At 36.9% G+C, this 15,470-nt stretch overlaps 1 protein-coding gene across 3 annotated transcripts in view; it reads right to left on the bottom strand.

The window, feature by feature from the left end:
- LOC124802569 (striatin-3) overlaps positions 1-15,165 on the bottom strand; it is an 86,438-nt gene extending 71,273 nt beyond the window's left edge. For 2 of the 3 annotated variants that reach the window (XM_047263440.1, XM_047263441.1), the window contains exons 1-3: positions 14,685-15,165; positions 14,348-14,451; positions 14,086-14,250 (exon numbers count right to left, since the gene is read on the bottom strand). In XM_047263440.1, coding sequence (XP_047119396.1) covers positions 14,086-14,250; positions 14,348-14,451; positions 14,685-14,921 — 506 coding nt within the window. In that variant the 5' untranslated portion in view covers positions 14,922-15,165. The remainder of the gene's footprint in view (positions 1-14,085; positions 14,251-14,347; positions 14,452-14,684) is intronic. The other variant, XM_047263442.1, reaches the window with a different exon arrangement.
- Positions 15,166-15,470: the final 305 nt, after the last annotated feature.

Raw genomic sequence — 15,470 nt, 5'->3', positions numbered from 1 at the left:
TTCTTATATAATGGGGCATATGTACTGAAAATTTTAGTTTGCAGGAAATTGAATTTAAGGAAAAAACTTTTGAAATTTGTTAATTACAGTGAATTAAAACTGTCCTGCTTCATATGATGGCCCTTCTTTGGCCTCTAGCAGGTCTTCCAGCTTCTTTTTCACCTTCCTGGGTGTTTGTCTTGCTTTCTTGGCCATATTAGATGCAGATCTGTCTGCATCGGCTATCCTCATTTCATCGGAATGTTGCAGCCCAATGATCATATTTTCACCAGGATTAATTCCCAGCTTTTTCAGTACCCAACACTTTCCAATATTGCCACAATTTAATATAACAACAGCATCATGAACTCCTTGTTTCATTGTATGCATGCCTACAAATACAGTTTTAGGAAGGCGGTTCCAAATTATGCTGTTGAAACATTCATTTGCGTTCTGTGTCTGCCCATGCAGACATTTCCTTAGAAGGTCAGTATGAGCCAAGTCTCTGAAAATAGGTTTAATTGCTGTAATAACAGCAGCAGGAAGAGAATGCTGGTGAGAATAAGATTCTCCAGTTGCCTAAGCCCTATTGTATTTGCACTATGAATTTTCTCCTGATGGACACAATCCATGACATGGCTTATAATCAGTAGAGGACTTATGGAAGAACATGGCCCAAACATCTCTCTTCACTGCCTACAGATTTTCTTTATTTCTCCTAATTGCCTGCCCATAGAATACCTGCAAGTTTTCTATTTCAGTTTTAGTTAACCGATCCTGTCCAGTCAACAATTTTCCATCATCTAATTTTTTTCCTCTCATATCAACAGTTAGTTTTCTCAGCCTCGTTTCCAAACATTTTTGAACATGGCCTACACATTCTATTTTGCTAATAATTGCACCTCCATATGGCTTAGAGTTCACCACATTGTTGTATGCCTTACTGTGACCACCGCCCAAATATTTGGTGTACCGTACGCCTCTTGTTTCTATGGAGCGATGAAATATTTGTTGTACTCCATGAACTTCCATACCACCACTTGTTCCTCTAAAATTAGCCCCACAGTTGTGTTCTTTATGTTCATTGACTTTACAACATTTGCAATATTTAGACATTATCTCCACAGCTAAAACTTTACTGGTGTCTACACTCATGGCAGTCACTATTCCATTCAGAGAAGTACGTCCTCTTTTCTGCAAACTTCCATCAAGTGCAACTGCAATATCCGAACATCCATCATTTTCTTCCACTGCTTCCCTAGCAGCCAGTTTCATGCTTTCCTCACTGACCTCATATATAGCTTTCTCTAATTTTGCAGTCAGTTTTTCAAATTTATTTGGTGGTTGATGTAAGTTCATCACTGAACAAAATGTTCTACTTGCAGCCATGCCCTTGCCAATGGATCATAAGGCATAAACTAATCTAGTATTTATTTCATATGGGCCACTTGCATCTGGTTTTGTAGAACTCATTAATGAAATCACAGCTGAGCATTTGGTGCAAATTAAATCCAAAGAAATTGCTAGGCCTTTTCTCCCACTGGCACTCTCACAAATTTTCACTCTCTGTGACTCACCACACTGTCTACATTGTACAAATTTAGAAATTACATCTGACAATATTCTCAAATTTACAATAATGTTGCTGCACCCCTCATCACTTACAGTAAATTCGATGTAACTCTCTTGAAATGGTGAGAGCTTCTTTGATGATGCACGTGTTGAAGAATTACAATTAGAAACATCATTGCCAGGCGACATAACCTCTTGTACAGAAAGCTTTCTAAACTTATTTCCTCCAAATTGTCATTTCTTGAAAATGCCTTTACATTTCATCATTTTCAATAAACACAACAAAACACACGTAAACAAGCACTGCAAACTTAAGTGTAACAACTGCTCGCAATCAGCAATCATACTTGAACAAAACTAACCGTGTGTTTGAAAGCATGTTGTTTACAAACGGCAGAAACAAAAGAATACCGACCGTTGCATTCCAAGGATAGCCAACACACTCTGGAGAGAAAAAAAAAAAGAAAAAATCCGTAACGTGCAATGTAGGGGATATAAAGATCTAAAATACATGCAGAAAAGTGGGCGACGAAAGTGGGCATGGCACGCAAACACACGTGGTAGGAAAATGCTCTTAAAAAAAAAAAAAAAAAAAATATCCAGTAAATCCTTTTCAGAGTACTTAAATAAAACCTTAATCTATCGAAATATGAAAACTGAAAATCAATTTTTTTTCAACCTGAACCACAGTGTGGTCTCCTTAACACCTGCTTTCTAAACCCTTAACAGAGTGAAAACAACAGGTTCTCTACAAAGAGTTGCATTTCCTGAATGTGTGATTGTTTCTATTGTGCAGTCTCACAAAGGTTCAGAAATTGTTATGGTCCTCTGCCCACGAATCATTAATCCAACATGACAAGGTGTAAATAGTAACTGTTTCCAATGTGTTGGTTCAAATGGCTCTGAGCGCTATGGGACTTAACATCTAAGGTCATCAGTCCCCTAGAACTTAGAACTACATAAACCTAACTAACCAAAGGACATCACACACATCCATGCCCGAGGCAGGATTCGAACCTGCGACCGTAGCAGTCGCGCGGTTCCGGACTGAAGCGCCTAGAACTGTTCAGCCACTGCGGCCGGCTTACAATGTGTTATTGTGACACGGGAGGAGAGGGGGGAGGGGGTGTGATGTACTATTTTATGTAAGATCCTTGTAGGTTATCAGGCCAGGAAACACCCTGAAATCGGCCTATAATATCAACATAAGCTACAGCACATGTACACCATGTGATGTGCTGAGTTATCTTCTCACTGTCTTAGGACAACAGCTTTCATTAATATCATTAAGTTAACACATCCTACAATAATCAAAGAAAAAAATACTTTTGAACACATTATGGAAAAACAAATTACAAGGGTTGGAACTTAAATAGTGGTAACTATTTCTTCACAACTGATACAAAAGAGTTACATATTTGCACCAGTTACTGTACTCCGAAAGTAGTCACCAGCGTTCTGTAGAACACATTGCCAACAATGTGGAAGGTGTAGTATACTGCTAGCAGAGCCTGTTCTGTTGATGGTGCAAATGGAGCGGTCTAAAGTTATGGTGATCCTGTCTAAAGTTATAGTGGTTCTCATGTACAACTGTGATGGCATTAGCCTCATGCATTACGTTCCTCAACAGCAGACCGTCAATGCACAGTATTACTGTTCATTTTTTGAGCATCACCTGTGACCAGCTTTGCAAAAGAAGTGGCGACACTTTCTGCCCATCCCACCCATCATTTTGCACAACAATGCATGGGCGCATACAGCGCAAGCTGTGGCTGCTCTATTTGGTCGATGGGACTGGGAAGGACTGTACCATCCACCATACACCCCGGACTTAAATCCTTGTGACTGATCTGATTCCGAAGATAAAGGAACCACTTTGTAGAATTCACTTCAGAACTGTTCCAGAGATTCAACAGGCAGTAGACAACTCCAATTGCACCATCAGCAGAACAGGCTCTGCTAATGGTATACTACGCCTTCCAAATAGATGGCATTGGGTTCTACACAACAACGATGGTGACTACTTTGAAGGAAAGTAACAGGTGCAAACATGCAACTCTTTTGTATCAGTTGTGAATAAATAGTTGCCACTATTTAAGTTCCAACCCTCATACATTTCAAATTTGATCTAAACTTGACCCTTACAATCACAGTTGTCTAATAGTATGAGACTGGGAAAAAATAATTAAAAAAAATTAATTGAACAGTGGAAAGTCTAGAATGGATAACAAAATGAGAATGATGGACTGCTACACCATGCTAAAGAAGCATTGATCTGCAAACACACACAACGAAAAGATTATTGCCTGCCTGCAGGCTGCACTTGTGTCTGACGTATGATGGTGAATGGGTGGGGGGGGTGGGGGGGGGGGGAGGGAGAAGGGTAGCAGTGCTGCTATGGAAGATGTCCTGAGGGGGAGGGGAAAGGAAGAGAAGAGACAGAGAAGAGGGAAAACTGAAAAAACTTAGTAGCTGGGCTACTGGACTAGAAAGTGTGGGCAGTGCTGGAGTGGGAGCTTTCAGCACAGCTTCCCGACTCTTGTAAAGGTGGAAGGGCATGAAAGGGAAGTCTTGGCTGAGAAGGGAATAAGAGAGTTGTAACTTATCCACAATGTTATTCTATCTGTACATTGAGCAAGCAGTAAAGGAAACCAGAGAAAAGTTTTGATTCAGAGACAGTAAGAGACTCGGAAGAGCAGTTGAATGGAATGGACAGCACCTTGAAAGGATGATTTAAGATGCACGACAAATGCAAAACAAGGATAACAGAATCTAGTAAATTAAATCAAGTGATACTGATGGAATTAGGTTACAAAATGAGACACTAAAAGTAGTAAATGATTTTGCTATTTGGAGAGCAAAATATCTGTTGATGGCCAAAGTAAAGAGCATATGAAATGTAGACTGACAATGCAAGAAAAGCGTTTCTGAAGAAGAGAAATTTGTGAACATAGAATATAGATTTGTGTTAGGAAGTCCTTTCTTAAGGTATTTGTCTCAAGTGTAGCCACGTATGGGAGTGAAACAAGGACGATACGAAGTTTAGACAAAAACAGAATAGGAGCTTTCAAAATGTGGTACAACAGAAGTATGCTGAAGATTAGATGGGTAGATCACTTAAATAATGAGAAGGTACTGAACAGAACTGAGAAGACAAGAAGTCTGTGGCACAACTTGACCAAAAAAGGATCACTTGATAAGGCACACTCTGAGATATCAAGGGATCACCAATTTAGTATTGGAGGGAAGTGGGGGAGTAAAAAATTTGAAGGGAAACCACGACATGAGTACAGTAAGCAGATTCATAAGGATGTAGGTTGCAGCAGTTATTCAATGATGAAGAGGCTTGCACAGGATAGAGTAGCATGGGGTGGGGAAAGTTACCTATGTAGTTCTCTAAGGCTCAATCATGGGTGCACTACTGTCTCCCAAATGTACATGACCTTCCATCGAATACCCAACAAGCAGAATTAGTACTCGCCGTGTATGACAATGTTCCAATTAATTCATACATACACACAGCAAAAGAAGAAATAGTAAACTATGTGTAATTGTCTTGTTTTCTGTGAACATTCTCACTCAGGTCAAAAAAACATTCAGTTAGGGTGCAAGTCTCGAGTTGGGCCAGTGGCATACTTACATGTTTCACGCAGGAATATTGTCAGTGCCTGCCATGAGACATGACGGGAATTAAACAGTATGTGTCAGCTGTTTGTTCTATGCAACTAATGAGAGAACAGCAGGTAAACATATTTCGAAGAAAGATGCAAATAAATATCACATACTCACGTTAATGTACCACAATGTCAGAGGTAATAATACTTTCCGAAAGAAAAAGTGAAACACTGCAGTTAATAAGGGTTATAAATTTAATTATTCCCTCTCTGATTCACTGCTACTTAAACTGTGCTAGCTGCTGGTAACCAAAAGACACACTAGCAATCCATGATACACTCAGAGAGGGGGAGTGAAAATTTTTTGATGATCAAGACAATAAATTTAATTGCTCATCTAGCTGGCAGCCATTTAACCCTTTTAGTGCCAAATACGATCTGATCGTGATCCAGATTTTCGGCGAAAAATGCCAGTAACGATCTGATCGTGATGCCTTTCTCATTCATTTTTTCCGCACTTGAAGGCAAAGTTGTTAGTATTTCCTAGCGAATGAGAAAGGCATCATGATCAGATCGTTACTGGCATTTTTCGCCGAAAATCTGGATCACGATCAGATCATATTTGGCACTAAAAGGGTTAAACTGTGCTTTCAGCCCCAAAATTAATCAATTTCATAATTTGTAACATACTCAGAAAAAAACCCAATGAAATACCTGTGACAATGAATATTATTAAAATAACTCCTGCTTGTTTCATAATGCAACCTATCCACAACTTCATAATTTGTGACATGTTTGGAAAAAATTATTCATCACAACAAAGGTAATTAATGAAACTGCTTGATGTTTCTTTAGCAGCAAATTAAGATGTGCTACTAGCTCCCTACCTAAGTAGAACTTGCTACTACCTAACATGGTTAAAATAAAAAAAAATTAAAAAAATTGTTATAATGAACATTAATGTAATTCTCCTTGTTTATTAGCAGTAAGCTATGCAAGCTGCATTACTAGCTCCCAAACTCAGCAAACTGTCAATCTGTCACGTGTTCAGTGGGAAAAAAAAACAACTGAAATAGTTTTGAGGAGAAATATTAAGTTTCTGTGAATCAAACTGTCACATCCCTTGCGTAGACCTCAAGATAAGCTGCAGGTCACACTGTCGCTAGGTTTTTTTATGTTACACGTTCGCAAGTAGTGTCACAGTCCAACATAATGTAGACCTCAGGGCAAGCTACAGATCAGTGTCGCCACAAGAAGGTTTTTCAGCTATCAGATGTGTTGGCTTCACTAACTCACAAGTAAATGTTCACACCAAACTTAACAACCTAAGTGACAATCAGAAAAAATAGTCAAATATTTGTGGCAACCAAAAATATTCACAGCAATGAAGAGGAGGCAAAATTAAATTTACAAATTTCATTCACTTGCATTATACGCCAATCCAGCAGCCCATAAAAATGTATCATTTCGATTTTGTTTGCTCCACATATATTCAAAGCGTCACCTGTCAAAAAACGTCTTTCACCATCTTGTTCCATGCAGGGACCATCCAATTGCAGCCACCGTGCCTTCTGTACTATGCGTATGGGTATCTGTTGCCACATCCTTGAAAGTCTGCATCTACATCAATACTCCACAAGCCACCTGGCTTCTGTGTGGCGAAGGGTACTTTTGGTACCACTAACTGATATCCCCTTCCCCGGTTAATGGCATGTGAGAAGAATGACTGTTGGTAAGCCTCTGTATTAGCTGTAATTTCTTGAATTTTTTCACTGTGGCCATTTCACAAAGTATATGTGGGAGGCAGTAATATGTTGTATGGATCTTCACAGAAAGCATTGTCTCAAAATTTCAATGTTAAACCTCTCCGTGATGCACAAAGCCTCTCTTGTAATGGCTGCCACTGGAGCTTGTTGAGAATCTCTGTAATGTAGACTAAATTATCCTATGAAAAACACGTTGTTCTTCATTGGATCACAGCAATATGCTTGAATACTTCGTCTCTGGAACATTTATAGCAGAAAGAATGTTGTCTCTGACAAAATACTCTCTCTAATAATTTTCAGGAGCTTTCAAATGCTTTGTCACAATGCTAAAAAAAATTTGATTGTGCCTCTTTGGACACCCCCAAAAAGCCGATCTTCCTGGTTTCTGGCCTCTCCCTTAAACTACTACTACTCTAAAATTCATCGCTCTCAACAATTAGCCCTTCACCACGAAGTTTCTTGTTCCATTACACACATACTTCCACATAAAATGCTCTACAAAACTGTCTCCAATCGATGACAATAAGCTTGGTTGAGTCAACTTCTCGGCACATACTTCTCGGCACAAACCAACAAATATGTAAATGTAGAATGGTAAAAATTTTCAATCTGCTTCCAGAAATATCATGAATTCCTTTACATAGAAAACTTCGAAAATTGACAGCTTTTGCTACACTTCAAGAAGATTCGATCCAAAGAAACCTTTGACTCTTTCCGCCCCGTTTCTCCACCTCATCTGATACGCTTTCATTCTTTGTCAATTAATCCACGAGATATGCTCCACTGGATGCCATCACCATGCAGAACTAAATCACTTCAATCACTCCTCTTCGTAAAATATACTGTCATAATCATATAAAAATCTCACCAAATACACGCACTATATTGATGAATAAAGTGGAAAGCGCACAGTTTGGAACTCTTAGAACAACTTAGTTCAACCACATTTACACTTAGAATCAAAGTAAATCCGAGAGAGAGAGAGAGAGAGAGAGAGAGAGAGAGAGAGAGAGAGAGAGATCAATAAGTTGACATATTCTGCATATTTTCATTCAAAAATGTCCTATGAAATAATGATCTGCAGTAGCTCATCTTCAACAAAGAAGGGCTTCATTACTAAAAAATGTGTTGTAAGAATAATATATGGTGCTCACCCACGAACATTTTGTAGCCATCTGTTTAAAGAGTTAGGCATTTTGACTATTGTTTCACAGCATACGATTTACATAATTGCAATATCAGAACAAAAATGGCATTCATTACTCCACATTAAGACTGTCTAGTACAAAATGAAGTGAACAACGTTGCAACCAAAAATTTTGATCACTTAACCAGTGATATAAAATGTCTGACAGACAGCAAAGTAAAATTTGAAAACAAACTGAGAAAGCTGCTTCTTGAGAACTCCCTGTATTCTATAGAAGAATTTCTGTTATTGCAAAGGGTAAAAGATAGTCTATAGGAATTACTAACTCGCATCTGTATATCTTTCAGAAGGAAACAAACTTAAATGCTCAGTATGTAGCCATATTTATCTGTGATATGAGTGTAAAACACTCATTCTGCATCCTTACAAGGTACTGTGCAAATGATACACAGAACATGAAACGAACTTTCACCTCCCACCATCCAGCAGCATAGCTTCAGGCTTCAGGAAGTGTATGCCTCTAAATGCAAAGATTTTTAGTCGCTTCACCATGACATATTGATATCAGTTGAAACAAAATTTACTGTTACTAGTCACAATGTTGACAATACACTGAATTTATATCTGCCTATGTAAAGATGATCTTTAGAAGATGGCACCCACTGAAAAGTACAGTGACACAGTGCTCTTAAGTAGGCAAAAGTTAAATAGTGCATTATGTAAAAAGTGTTAGAAACAGGTTATAAAAGGAATTCGGTGTAAGAAATGCAACATGTGGCTGCATGAAAGGTGTGCAAAAATGCACCTAAAACTTATTAACAACGATATTCACTGGTCGTGCCTTGACTGTTTGCAGGACGAAAACACAAAACTAGAATCTACAGCAAATTCACAGGAAAATAATTGAAAACATGCTTCGTAGCAACATTGACACTTTAAAAGCAGGATTATCATCACAAAAGCAAGAGCACTGACCTGGAACGCGGAATTTTTTTTTTTTTTTTGCAAAACAGTAGTCAAAAGACTGAATTAACCTCAACAACAGGTGTAATGATACAGTTACTGGCTCAAACAACAAGGCTGCTGGACCTAAGGAAGAAATTTGTGCAGAAGTCTCAAGAACCGAAAATAAATAGAAGTAGACAAGCATAACTTACAGTTAAAAGAATTCAATATGTCTCAGTTAACGACAGAGTGAAAAAAATGAATTCCTTGTTATATATGAGTCTCTGCTGAAAAATTTTCTGGTACCGAATTCCACAATAAATGTTCGTCCAGGAATCGAGACCCACCAGTTGAAGAAACACGTTAGCAACATACATAGCTTGCAGGATGGTTCAGCAGAGGCACCTCCGAAGAATTACAAAGGAGTCTTCATCAAAGTAGGTACAAATTCTATTAGAAGCAGCACTGAAGATGAAATGGTAAGTGAAACACGAAATTTAATTCTATCTGCCAGTAACCTCTACAAAACGTCTAGAATCATGGTGAGTGGTATTATCTACAGCAGATCTATCAGTGATCGATATACTGAGAGAATAAAGAACGATTTAAACAAAAATTGTAATAATCTAGGAGCTGTGTTCATAAATCCGAGTAAATGCTAAAGCAATAAAAGTTTGGGTGAAGACAGTCTACATTTAAATAGGTTAGGATTCAAAATTTTCAGTAAAATGTTTACAGATACATGTAAAATTCTGTAATATAGTGGACACTTTAATAATGGGTATGAGAAACAGTATTTGGTAATGAAAACAGCAAAACAAACTCGTTCCCAAGAAAGCATATGTTTGAGACCATAAGTACAAAAGAATGTCCCTACATAATGACTTTTCAAACAAAACTCACGAAGCGGACAAATTACAAATTATTATATCTGAACGTAGGAATATCCAAGTTATTTGCCTCAATGGACATTGGCTTATACCTGGCCATATTAAAGTTCTTAATAAAATGGAAAATTTTGAATTAGCCAACAGCTTTTGTAGACTAGAGAAATCACATTGAGGCTCTTGCATACTTACTCATTCTGCTATAAAATATTAAATAAGGAATGATTTTAATCATTTAAATGAACAGTGTACATATGAAAGCTGCTGCACAGACTTAAGGGAACTAAATGATGATGTTTCTATTTACAGAGTACCAGAGAAAGCTAAAATTGAAGCTTTTCTGGTGAAATTTCATTGCCTGCTTGAAAAATTCAGTAAAGAAAAAAGAAAAGAATAGCTGCCAACTTCAATACTGATATCACAGTTGAAAACAACAATGTGTCCAAATTCACAGACTTATTAATAAAAAAAAAAACACTTGCTTCAAAATGAATACCATGCAACTCACTAGGGTAAATGCACAGTCTGCTACCTATATTGATAATATTCTAAAAATTATGTGTTTGAAGGTGTTCATATTCTGCATAGATTTAGGAATCTGACCATTTTGTATTATTCATTTAACAACCAAAAATTAAGAATGAAATTCCACATAAAACAAAAGCCAAATGAAAAGTAATTTCAATGAAAATAAGTCAATTACATTTATAAGTACGTTAAGAGAGGTTGAATGGCCTTACAACAGTTATTTCGAGTAATAGTAACTTTAACCATTTAAAAGTAGCTTTCTTGAAATATTTAATGAAACTTCTTCACCTAGAACCACATGCAACAAAACTACTAACAAACTTAAATGGATAACCCAGTGTACAAAAATTTCTAGTGCCAGAAATAGGAAACTCCACAACGAACAGAAATATACTAAAAAAACAGACATTTTACTGAGTATGTTTGTCATTAAAAAGCTACATTTAAAGAAGTTGTGAAGGCAGCCAAACAAATGGCAAACAAGAAGTTCGTTGTACAACATGAAAGCAGGACAAAAGCAGTGTGGTCTGTTGTCAAATCAGAGTTGACTGTCTGAGTTAGTAGTACTGAAATGTCTAGGATAAAATAGATGATAGCTTCATTGTAAACTCCTCTCAAATATCAGAATGAATACATTTAAATTCTTCATAAGTATGGCAAAGTCAGATGTCGATTTATCAGAGTATAGTAAATCTCTTTGGAATCCAATCTTATGGATTTTAAAAAAGTCACAATAAAGGACTTGGAAAATGTTGTAACTATCATTAAAAAATTAAAACTCTGATGGGAGGGATGGGACATCAACTAAAGTGAAAAACGATGCGGCTTAATGGCACCTCTACTAACTAAAACATTCAAATAGTGTTTTGAACAGGGATGCTTTCCCAATGTTTTGAAGTATGCTGAAGTCAGACCCCTGTTCAAGAAAAGGTCGAGGGAAGACATGGGAAATTATCAGCCTATTTCTACTCTTCCAGTCCTATCAAGAGTGTAGAGAAAGTAGCTGCAAACAAGATCAAAAAACATTAACGTAAAAAAGGATACTATAAGTAACCAGATTTGGATTTCAACGAGGAAAAAACACTCTGCATGCAGTTAATAACTTTACTGAAAAGACGGGCAAATCATTGAATCAGAGAAGTAAAGTTGCAGGTATATTCTGTGATCTCACAAAAGCATTTGATTCCATGAACCATGATTTGCAGACATACAAATTAGATAAACATGGGAGTAAGGACAATGCTCTAAATTGGCTAACATTATATTTACATAACAGAAAACAAAGAAAGAGTAACTACTATCTCAGATGCAGTAAATTATTAGTCTAAATGGAGTACAGTACTGCAAGGTGTGCCTCAAGGCTTCATTTTGGGGCCAATCCTGTTCCTATTCTATGTACATGACTTACCCAAAAATATAAATTCCGCATCATTTCTGTTTGCAGACGACACTTCTGTTTTAATTGAAGATGACTAAGAAGAAAAAAAATTCCAAGCGCCATCGCAAGCACACTGGATACCTTAGAAAACCGGTTCAAGTTAAGGGGGGTGAAACTGAACATTGCTAAAACCCATATGGTACATTTTAGAACCAAACATTCAAAATGTGTGGAACTTAAAATCCAACATAACAATCAACCTATGAAAGAAGTTGACTAGGTTAAAATTCTGGGACTAAATGTGGCCAAGAACTTAAGCTGGAATACACATATTCACTTCCTATCACATAAACTAAGCACTTTTGCATTTGCAATACAAATTCTAGCAAACTCCACTAACTTGAGTACACGAAAAATTGCTTATCATACTGATTGTGAATGTCATTAGATATGGGATCATTTTCTGGGGAAGTCGAAGCAGTCTATCGCAAATACTGAAACTGCAAAAGAAAATTGTCTGATACATATGTACTGCACAGCAAACAATCTTATCACCCATTATTTCAGAAACTTCAAATCCTAACTGTTCCCTCCATATAAATTTATGAAATTATAATCTTCCTACACAGCAGACAAAAAGTATTTGAGGAGAATCATTTTAACCAGACATATAACACAAGAAATAAAAATAATTTTATGCTATCCACACACCAGTTGAAATTATGTGCACGGACTCCGCATTATATGGGGATGACAATGTATAACAAGTTAATGAGCAAAAACATATTTAATATGAAGCCACAAATTTTAAAAATGAGGCTACAGCAAATTCTGTGGGAAAAATGCTACTATTCAAGAGAAGAGTTCATAGAGAATGAAATGATAGTTCAAGCAAGGGGTAATTGTTAGATTTATTGTATGTATACGTAACAAAATTGTTTTATATCTAAAAACAAATATGATGTGACTTTTATAAGTTTGCTCTCTAACATGTGAAATCCATTTCCTAATGACACTACTATATTTCTATCTATCATAAAAGGTGTGCAATAAACAGCAGAAAAATATGTAAATGCTTTTGGATTTGTTCAACACAGATTGTAAACACTGATAAAACTTGTCTTGAATCTAATCAAAAGTAGCCAAGCAAGATTAAATGAGAAAATTACAGAAAAAGTCAGTGATGACAAAATGTCCGTTCTGCAGGTTCAGTATGACTTTAAATGGGATACACATATACGTCATGTGTCACACAAAACTCACCAGTAAGATACGATCTGATGATACTAAAATACAAAATGAAAACAAACAGTGGCACTAGCAACTCTAAGCGCAATTCCATTCACTATGGGATCATTTTCTGACGTTACACTACTTGGATCATGAACTTGTTTAGAATGCAAAAGACGAGCATCGATAATTATTTGTGTGTTTTTTTACAAAAAAAAGAAAATCTTGTAAACAAGAGGATACCAAATCTCCATTAACTTTTTCCTGATCATCCTACCAGAAAACTGTACTCCACTGTAGCATAACATTATACAATAACACATCATTAGATGAAATAAAAATTGCTCCAGAACCAGTACTTGTGAGAAAACTAAACACATTCCCAGCTTTAATTCTGTACAATAATTTCTAAATGCGCAAGAACTATTTTTCGTCTACTGTAGATTGAAACAACTATGCACAGTGGATTGCAGAGTATCTGCAAAGATGTACATGTAGGATAGTTTAATGATGTTTCCCTGTTTTCCTGATTTGGTTTATACTAAACATTATGTTATTTTGACAATTCTAATGACACTTTTGTTACAACCTATTGTGTATGCTAAAATTGGGCAAACAAACATAACACACAGACCATGGAAGTAACAGCATTGTTTGGACGGGGAGGGCAGAAGCTATCTTGCTTTAAAAAAGCCAACAAATTTACTTCGTTTATCAGCAACAGTACCTGGAAGTGGCAACTTAAATAAAATTTTTATGTAAACAGCTTGTGCTGTTAAAATGGTGTGCTTTTAAATTGGAAGCACCCTTTATTGTTTCAACTGGTATCTATGGAGATAATTTTTTTGACAACAACAATCCCAAATTCTCATTTCTGACACATTCATTTGTAATGCCAAATGATAATATTTACTTAATGTATAGATGAAGAGAGATCTAATATTCCTATTTTTTCAATTTATGGATAGAACTTTTTAAACCTACAGTCCTACTTCACTGTTTAAGTGTTAAGACAAACGCAACAGATACTGCTACTCACTGTCTTAGAAGCTGCCTGCCTTGCCTCCAACTAACATTGCTTACTGTAGTGAAAGGGGCCTCTCCATCAACCGGTGCTTCAGGCCCACCTGGTTCATCAAAAATTGGAGGTTTAACATCACCTTGCTGTAATTCTGTACCATATTTTAATTTATGATACTTTGCCCTGCAACAAGAGACTTACTATTAGTACCAAAACCTCAAGCATTTATCCTACACGAAGATAAGAGCGAAAGTACACAACTAACAAATTACGAATGTACCTTTCTTGTTTGAGAGCATATTCCAACATTTTTATTCTTCGGACCAAATCATTTTTCAAATTTTCTTGACCTTTCCTTTCGCCCTGAAGAAACGCTATCCTGGCCTGTGTAAACAGTGATACAGTCAGTCACCAAACAAGTGCGTCATTTTAGTAGTACATTGTAAACTTGACACTTGGGAATCAACTAAGTTGTTTTGCCTAATAGTAGGCCAAACCAAACGTGTCATGAATAAAACACTAGACACTAAGATGTTATGTCCTGGAGATGGCAGTGCTGTACGCAGATTAAAAACTGAAGCTTCATGTTCTAAACCATCTATTAAGTAGACATTTACCTGCAATTCGGCTCTATCCACTTCCCACTGCGATCTCTCCATTTCGAACCTTGCCCACTCATGTTGAATGAAATGCAGTATTCCTGGTATAGAATATTGCGTTATTTGACTCCCTTCTTCATTTTGTTTGTTTCCTACGTTGACTGCACCACCAGAAGGTCCCAACTGTCCATTGTGGTTTTGTGACGGAGAACTATCTTCCATTGTAGATCCACCGCACTGGCTGGATATCTTCATGACATGGCCGCCATTAAAGCAACTTCATGAGCTCTAATTAATACTTACAGATGGAATCTAATACTTTAACTAAAATCCACTGCTAAGATGTCATTCTCTCACATTATTTACACACGCTTTTCGTCAGTATTTCCAAATTATTACGACAATTACGTATTGTGACACTCAACTGACTACTGTCAACCGCATTCATGGAGGAGAATACAGACTGCCTTTCGGCTCCCCTCGGAATTTCTGCTCCACTCGGCTCTTTCCGTCACGGTCACGTCAAAGATTTTCTTCTAGTGTCTGTGACATGGTCGTGACTGTAAGTAATTATATGAATTGAATAATTAGCTCATACTTGCACCGTTCATCTCTGAAAAGTGCTCGTTTGTCTGGATCCCTACAAATTTATTTGTTTTTCATATTTTATTTCTGAGGTGATTGACTCTTTGCGCCTCTCGCGGTCATGTCAAAGATTCTAGCAAAAAGAGTGAGTATCGTACTGAGTAAACAGCGGAGTAGAAATTAGTGAACGAAGTGTGATTTCATTGTCAACTGGTTGTT

This window comes from Schistocerca piceifrons, chromosome 6 (assembly GCF_021461385.2).
Source record: "Schistocerca piceifrons isolate TAMUIC-IGC-003096 chromosome 6, iqSchPice1.1, whole genome shotgun sequence".
NCBI lineage: Eukaryota > Metazoa > Arthropoda > Insecta > Orthoptera > Acrididae > Schistocerca > Schistocerca piceifrons.
This window is presented reverse-complemented; position numbering and strand designations above follow the sequence as displayed.